At 46.2% G+C, this 8,705-nt stretch overlaps 1 protein-coding gene across 3 annotated transcripts in view; it reads right to left on the reverse strand.

The window, feature by feature from the left end:
* Positions 1–3,960: 3,960 nt before the first annotated feature.
* The window catches only part of med14 (mediator complex subunit 14), a 14,378-nt gene continuing 9,633 nt past the window's right edge, over positions 3,961–8,705 (reverse strand). For 2 of the 3 annotated variants that reach the window (XM_079170802.1, XM_079170801.1), the window contains exons 21-29: positions 7,872–8,121; positions 7,125–7,247; positions 6,737–6,913; positions 6,319–6,557; positions 6,041–6,220; positions 5,665–5,772; positions 5,112–5,237; positions 4,813–5,002; positions 3,961–4,717 (exon numbers count right to left, since the gene is read on the reverse strand). In XM_079170802.1, coding sequence (XP_079026928.1) covers positions 4,644–4,717; positions 4,813–5,002; positions 5,112–5,237; positions 5,665–5,772; positions 6,041–6,220; positions 6,319–6,557; positions 6,737–6,913; positions 7,125–7,247; positions 7,872–8,121 — 1,467 coding nt within the window. In that variant the 3' untranslated portion in view covers positions 3,961–4,643. The remainder of the gene's footprint in view (positions 4,718–4,812; positions 5,003–5,111; positions 5,238–5,664; positions 5,773–6,040; positions 6,221–6,318; positions 6,558–6,736; positions 6,914–7,124; positions 7,248–7,871; positions 8,122–8,705) is intronic. The other variant, XM_079170803.1, reaches the window with a different exon arrangement.

The raw sequence follows: 8,705 nt of genomic DNA on the forward strand, positions 1-8,705 counted from the left end.
AGCAGGGTTGACATCAGCCTGTTGCTGCAGTAATCGTCATCAAGTTAATGGACTCTAACTCACCAGTTGATGTAGTGAGCGGCCAGCTGCGGTTCGTGCCTGGAGCCCTCCTCCACCACCAGAGACTGCTTCATCTGTTTGAAGTTGGCCTCGATGTCTTTCTTCATTTCGGAGAAAGCCTGAATTCCTCTGAAAGAGCTGACGACTTGCTGCAAACAAAACCACACAAAAGCAATGTTAAAAAAGCACAGTGGAGTGAAAACATAGAGGTTGATGCACTATAGGAATGTATTCTCCTCACATAGAGGACCGACAACTGGTGGGCAATGTATTTGTGGCTGCCGAGGTGCCTGATATCTTCTTCCAGCTGCTGACTCAGCACCAGGAGCTGGTTCAGTTTGGCGACGTGGGAGAAGTATTCTGCAGGGAGAAGCATCGGCTCACGTTAGTCGATATCTTCGGGGGGGGGGGGGGGAAGGAACGCATTTGAATCACGTGAACAGCCGGTACGGTGTGCAGAGAGAACATACAGAAAATGTAGCTCCTTTACTGGAGTGTAGGGTTAGCAATACCACAGTGCGAAAATACTCTTTTACAAGAAAAAGTACCATATTCAAAGTCTTACATAAAAGCAAAGGAGGATTATCAGCAAAATGTGCTTATCGTGCAGAATGAAGGCCCCCTGTGAGTATTTTATCATGTACATTTCATGTAAAGTCAAGGTGGCGCCTGTTTTGAACATTTTATAAACTACTGGTTTAATCTGTTTAATCTATAACGAGGCAAATTAAACTATAAGGCAATCTTGTGCGTTGTGTGTGAAATCTTCCTTTACGAAGTAACTGAAGCTGCAAATAGAGTAAAAAGTCAAATATATGCATATGAAATTTAGTGTATTTTCAGTGTTATGTACCATTAAATGGAAATAATTGAGTAAAGTGCAATTGCTTGAGTAGTCAAAATCCCATCGCTGGCTGGGTGTCCACGTTTAGAATAATACAGAACAGAAAGATACAATATGCATATTTATAAATGAGAAACAAGCTGCTTTTTGACAGCTTTGCACATTTTTTTTTTCATGTCTTGAACTGAATCCCAGTTAGAATATAAAAGCCCCTGATATTTGACATGCCTTTCTAAATCCATGCATAATCTGTCGTCAAAAACAACAACAGACTGAAATGTGCTGCTTCTTCTCCCTCCTCCTCCTCCTCCTCTTACCGTCCATCGGCGGCCCCTCCAGCATGTCCACTGGGCTGCCTTGAATGAGGAACACCTCCACACGGGGGAACATTACAGACAGACCCACCATGTCCAGGTAGTCCTGAGAAAACACATGACGCCTCTGCTTTTACGGCATGCAACAGTAGCCTTTAATTGAAGCCCCTTTTAGGGAAGCTTGTGACGTGAATACTCTTGTTTAATTCAGACAGTATCATCAGTCTTTATACCTCCAGCTGGGGCATGGGCTTTGGTAGATGTTCAAGGCACTGCAGCATCTGGTCGAGAATCTCTGATCCTTGAGCCTGGAAAGTGTCCGACTCCTCTGGGCTACAGCCCTGTCCTAACTGCTCCTGGAACTGGAACATGGAAACTATGAGCGATAATGTCGCCGGATTAAAAGGAGGAGCGTCAATGCAGAGAATGGTGTGAAAGTGCTTCATGAACAGTGGGACCTGAAACCAGTTCATAAGTCTTGGCATGTTGGGACATAATGCACACGATTGTGCTTCAGCTGGCAATGACTTCTTCAAGTCTAATGATGCCTTTGAGTGCCGTCGTAAACGTCACAAGTTATAATATGGGAAAGGACCATAAGGACTTCTCAAAGACCAACACGTGTGTGTGTGTGTGTGTGTGTGTGTGTGTGTGTGTGTGTGTGTGTGTGTGTGTGTGTGTGTGTGTGTGTGTGTGTGTGTGTGTGTGTGCACAATTTAAGAAGAAGAAAATGTGTTCTCCTGGCTAATAAAAGCAGCCTTAATGATCCCATAAAAACTCGAATTAAAGGTAACAGGCAGAGACAATTCTTTTACTTGTTTTGCTGAAGGGATATTTTCCTGTTGATGGGTTTCCACCAAGCAGAATGATGCAAAATACGATTTAACACATTTTAACAAATGCTGTATTTAGTTTAAAACTAAAGAAAAAACCCCCAGCTGAAAACAAATGAAAGATGCCGGAACAGCATGTGCAAGCCCTAACTGCAGTTCTACACACATTGATTTGCAGCCCGTTGCCAAGTGCATGTCTCGTCCTCCTCATACAACGTGATGGACGGCCAACATTAGCTGATGTAATTAAGTTGCTGCACACCCAGGCTAATTGACTCTTGTTTAATGGGCGTGCATTGTGCATTGGTTAATACATTATATAACTGTTCATTTGCTTTGGTTAAGGCTGATGGAGATGCATGGGGCTGATTTTTAATATAGTATATGAAATGTGACTCAAATTTTACTTGACAGTTCGACAGAAACGGATGAAATCGGGACAGAGAGTGCAGGAGTTTAATTTTTGTCAGCACCGGTGGAAGCGATGCATTTAGGTGCTCGGGGTCAACTCTACCTGCTGCATCTGTGCCCTGATGAGGAGGTCCAGCTGCCCGCAAAGACACAACATCTCCAGGCCCACCTGCTCCGGACTCAGCTGGACCGGCATCAGGGGTCTCCTCACCTGTAGCTCCACTGACCACACAGCAACCAAATCAGTAGGCCTGTCTGACATCTCCCCTTATTAATGACATAACTAAAAGGGGGGGGGGGGGGAGACAACAACGTGCATGCGTCATCTAGTCTACAGGTCCTACAGGAAGGATGGAGGACTTTTACAGGGACCGAAGGGGAGTGGTCAGTGTGTTGAAATGGTCCTGCGGGGGTTTCACAAACTCCCCCGAGATGCAATTCGAACACCAGAAAGATGTCAACGCTGCTACAGCCCGAAATAATTCAAATAAAAACTTGTGTGCAGCGCCGGGACTTACCTTTGAAAGCTTCGTGGTAGACGCACGGCCGACACAGCGGCTCGGATATGCTCACGGCCATATCGGACTGTGGTGATCTCGCTATTCTCCTAAATGTGCAACGCCGATAAAAGCCATAAGGAGGGCAGCAAGGGCAACGTCACCATTTGAGTCTATTTATTTATCTTATGTCATTTTGTCGGAAGTATCCAATCCATCGCGTGGGGGTGCGTTCGGGTGTCAAACGTTCAGCCGGGGTGAATAAAAGCCGACACGGCGTCTCTTCGTCCGCAATCCGTTCGTTTTCCCGCAGGTGCCGACGCTCACGCGCATCCGCGAGGGGAAGAATACATCCTCTACACCCGGAGGATCCATGCAGCTATGTAATGATACAAAAAATAAAAACAATGCTCACGCCCTTTGCAACGACAGCCGTGCAGTCACAGTCCGTGATTTGCGGCTTTGAACGCCCCCTCCCACCACACAGACTGGGCCTATCTGAATGATGTCATGCTTTAGGGATGAGGATGCAGAGCGGCTCTCTCCAGGTTTAACACAGGACCAACAAAGACAACCAGGATGGAGGTGGTGGAGATTAACCAAGTAGATTTAAAGTACTGTATGTAGTAAGTAGTATCTTATTTTCATTCCGCGTTTTACCTGTAGACCACCAAATGTAAAAAGGGGATTCATATTATATTATAAAACATTTTATAGGGTTGCAACTAATGGTCATTTTCATTACTGAATAATCTGCCAGTTATCTCAATAGATCCTTTGGGCTACACAATGTCAAAACATATTGAAAAATTGCCTTCAGTTAGGGGGAAAATGACTTGTAACTGCTCATCAAACTAGTTGCAGATTCATTTCCTGTTGATCAAATAACCCCTGAATTGTCCCAGCTGTATTCTTTACATATACAAGCAGGACATTTACTTAAAATATAGTATTTGTGTAGTGAGCGGATGAATTTAGTGCTGCCAGTGGAAGATCCTCGAAGCACAAACCAACTCTGGGCTTGGTTTATTAAATAGCAAAGTCAGACAGGAAGTCTCAAATCCTCCAATCAGGACTCAAAATGGGTCTTAATAAAATACGACTGGCTTATAAAGTTTGTCACAGTTTTTACAGTATCCAAAGTGAAAGTTTGAAATAAAAATGCAGAGGTCTTGGCAAAGTAAAGGAAAGAAAACATTTAAATAGTGTGCTAAGGAATATATCTCCTGATACTATAATAATATCAGTCTGGCGTTATAAAAAAAGAAAAAAAGAACTAAAGACAATTCTCTAGCAAAAACTCTAACTCACCTGATTCTGTTCAACACTCAAATATACAATATAATACATATTTTCGTAAACAACCTTAATTTCAATAGATAATCTTGTTTACAAGTGCACCTGGAGGAAAAAAAATAACATTTATATCCCCCCCCCTCGTCCTTGATCTACCTCAGCGGCAAATCTTGTTTGTGAGCTCCTATCAAGAATAAAGACTGTGGTCCACAACTGTACATATTTAAATTCTTTTCATAACAGCATTTCCACATCAGGTCAATAGTCCAGTGGCTGAAGCGGAGCGACACGGGCTGGATTTTGACATCTTGGGACCACAGTTGTTACTTTCTTCTAAGCCCAGAGATGGAGCCGTCTGGTTGAGTTCAGAGTTCTGAGCGTGTCGTTTCTACTGACGAGTGCCGGGGGGTAGAGCGAGGTTGGCCATCAGCTCGTGAACAGAAGCAAATATCGTACACTCACCTGAAAGAAAGACAGAAAAACACCACAGCGTTAGAAATGACATTTTGCATAAAGTATCTTTATCGACGCAGTCAATCATTCAGTGCGAGTCTCACCCTGTCTGGCTGGGTGCAGTTCATTGAACCTCTTAAGGATATTAGAGACCATGAGCGCTGCGGCGCCAGAGGAGCTGTGCTGTCTGGGGATGTCGGCCTGCTGCGTGAGGCCGGTGGCCATGTCGTACACGATGGGCACGATGATGCTCACCGGCTCCTGGGGCACTGGGATACGCTGGGTCAGCTGCAACTGTGAGGCAAAAACGCACCAAACACACAAAGGGGGGGGGGGGGGGGGGGTCAGGTTGTTTCAAAATGATGCTACACGGAGCTGATGCCGAGGCTCTGAGGAGACTTACAAAGAAGAGCATCTTGGACTTGAGCACCACGGCGATGGTTCCGGGAGGGGCGATGGGGGGGGCACTGGGAGGGATGGTGAGGCAGAACTGGACATTCCACTTCAGCTGAGCCGCCTGGTCAGGGAACTGCAAGGAACGGCAATATATAGCTATAGGTGTAATACCTTTCAAACACATGGGCAATTCTAATGGCTTCATTCAAAAAGGTAAAGAACAGCATCAACATATAAGATGGATATCTTATGTCATTCATTACACACAAATACATTTCTCTACTACACAGTGGTACAAAAAGGAGTTTATCAGAGCGTTTAGTGTACTTGTTTGGTATCTTGTTGCAATGTTTACTCTTGTTTGCCAGCTGGGAACTAAAGGTCTCATTAATTTAGCATATTCATAAGTTCTTATGGATTCTGTGTAGAGACTAAGCCGTTTGCTATACGGATCAAAATACTTTAAAAACAACAACAGATAAAGTGAGGGGGCTCAGACACAAGCATGATACAATACATTGTAACAACCGCTCTTCAAAGAAAGAGACAGTGCCACCCACCAGTTCCAGCTTCATGATGCGCACACAGTCCCTCAGGATGTTCGTGGGCGCTCCCAGCAGCTTTGTGAAGGCATTCAGAGTGTTGTATTTGAAGGGAGGACCAGCAACCTAGAAAAAGGACCACAGCAGATGTATCAATGGAATAATAACCGCATGAGTCTTTCTATGAATGGCCTTCAAGTTCATCCCTGTAAACCTAGTTGACGAGTCTTTTAATTGAAGCACAACACTTCGACTACGTTTTAAATGCTTCCACTATAATATAATAAATAAAACACAAAAAAAAACTCTTCAACTATGTGTGTACATATGCCTCCAATGCATATGTTTGAATAATGTATGAATAAGGCTTCGAGTGGCTGCTGCTCTTTCTTACCCGCGTCTCAAAGAACTTCTCCAGCACCTGAAGCTCCTCCTGGGACCAGGGACCTGCATTTTCTGGAGTGACTTTGAGCTGCAGCGTCTGGTAGTTCTTTGGGTTGAGAGCCACGCGGCACTTGAGCACGTCCGTCTTGAACATTATCACGCCCGGCTCGTTAGAGTTCACAATGGACAACTGGAGGAGAGTTGACAGAGCAGGGGGAAGTTAGGGGAGGGCAGAACACACAATGTCATTTGAGTGGAATTATTGCTCCAAATGAGTGCGGCACTTACGTTGGCCTCCTGCTGGATGATCCTCTGAAGGTGCCGCCGCATGATGACCGACCCCAGAAAACGCTCAAGTGGCGAGCAGAGGTAGCTCCCTGCCAGGCCCGGCACCAGGCAGGGAGTGGGCGAGGGGAGCAGAAGCACGTGCAAGGCATTGTGGGTGAGGATGGTGGGAATGGAGGCAGCCCAGGGGCGCTGAGGTAGCTTGCGGGGTGGAGGCATACTAGTGGGCATGACTTGTGAACCTAAACCAAAGACAAGAGAGGGAGAAAGAAGTTGAAGAGAAACATTTAAATATTTGAATAGAGCTACGCTGACACATCAGACGATATCATCTTGTTGCAGACATATCTGTATCTGTGTACATGTAGGGTAATAAGGAACAAGCAAGTAAAGAAGTGCCAAACTAGGTTTGAGTACTTACTGGACCCGGCACGTGGAGAATGAGGGTCGGGGATAGGAGAGTGCAGCGATGGGTTGCCAGGGGACATGCCATGGATCCTAGCCCCAGGAGAGGGCCCTGAGACCTGGGGTGAGCCTGGCCACTGGCCCCTATGGCTGGGAGACACCATGGCATACGGAGAGCTGGGGTCCAGAGCACCTATGGTGAAGGAGAACCAGAACATCAGCGACGAAACAACAACCTAACGTACAACAACAAACACACCACCGTGTGCCCACTGACCACAGGCCATTTGTCATATAGTCTGCAGTGCCAAGTGAGGCTCTTCAGTTCCGCCCATTCCAGCCCATGTCCCACAGACCAGAATTACCACTGGGGCCAGAATTTTTACGGCCACCCTGCTGCTTACCGTGGGGACTGGCAAAGCTGGTCTGGCCCATTGCTATGCCCAGAGAAGACGGAGACGGGGTGGGCCCGAAAGGAGAAGGGGCCCTCAGAGCTCCGCTAGGGGAGCCAGAGGCATGGATGTTCCCTGCACACACACACACACACACACACACACACACACACCAAAGGACTCGTCAGACTCTTAGGTTGACAAGTTCTCCTTACACACACACACACACACACACACACACACACACACACACACACACACACACACACACACACACACACACACACACACACACACACACACACACACACACACACACACACACACACACTCCCTCACTCACTCACGCATGTACACACATGCTAAAGCAGGGCGGAAGGGCTGTAGTCTGGCTGGTGGGCTGAGATGGAGAGGAATGGAAGGAGCAGGACTAAATGCATGCTTTGTTCCCTCTCGGCTGTGAGGTGTGTGCATGTTGCATGAGAAACAGCTGATCTCATGTTTTTTTCTTTACAAAAATCAAAATGGGCACACATGGTTGCTCTTCCTAATTTTCGGGAATATTCACACGATTTGCTCGATTGGCAACGAAAATGCGTAAGTCAGCAGGGAGGTTGATGGCAGCAATGGGATATATTCAAAAACAATGATTTGCCGGTCGTAATCCTGCATGGCAGCTTGACAAGCTCAGATGACACAAACAGTACGGGAAATCATTCACTCGCACAGACTTGGGACGAGCACAAAGTTTGCCGTTACCTGGCGACTGGGTGGGCATCATGGATGGTGAGGGAGTTACGTTAGCGTGGTAGTTCGGTGGCGGCGATGTGAGAGGTGGGTACACGCCTCCCGCGCCCCCTCTCATTGGTTGCGGCTGCTGCTGAGCTTGCAGCTGGTTCATCAGACTGTCCATCACGTCGACGCCCACCGGCGAGGGCGGGTTATCGTCTTCATTGACGGAGCGTCTGCGAGCATCCTGATTACTGTCTACAAACATATTCAGGAATGTCTGGACGGGGAGAAGGACAGAGGTTTATGTTAAAAGATGGACCAAAAAAAGGTTTGAGTTGTTAATCGTAAAATTGTTTATCTGTATTTACTTTTGGAATCAAGTAGTATTCTGTAGTTGTGCTGAGTAGAAAATACCCGTAGTGTTCTCAACACATAGAATTTAAAAGCTTTTCAAATGATGGGAAATGTGCAGTTAGCTTAACAGCTGGCCTGGTAGTCCGAAGACAACAAAATCTGCCACCCAAAGCATCTCTGAAGCTAACGAACACGTTATGGTTTCATGGAGGGTTATGTGAGAATATTTCTTGGTCAGGTGCAGTGAGTTTGCTGGAGCTGATCACAAGACTCCAGTGCGAGTGACTTTAGAGATGCCGGTAGACTTAAACTTTGAACAGAGCCAGGCTAGCCATTTCCGGTCTTTGTGCTAAGCTAACCAGCTGCTGACTTCAAGCTTCATATTTAGAGTACAGATATTAGAATGGCATCTTATCTCCCGTGTGTCTTATCTCCCCCGTGACTAGAAAGCTAATTTGTGTATTTCCAAAACAGACAGGTCGCGATTTGTGGATTTTGGGTGGACCC

This window comes from Pholis gunnellus (assembly GCF_910591455.1).
Source record: "Pholis gunnellus genome assembly, chromosome: 12".
Classification (NCBI taxonomy): domain Eukaryota; kingdom Metazoa; phylum Chordata; class Actinopteri; order Perciformes; family Pholidae; genus Pholis; species Pholis gunnellus.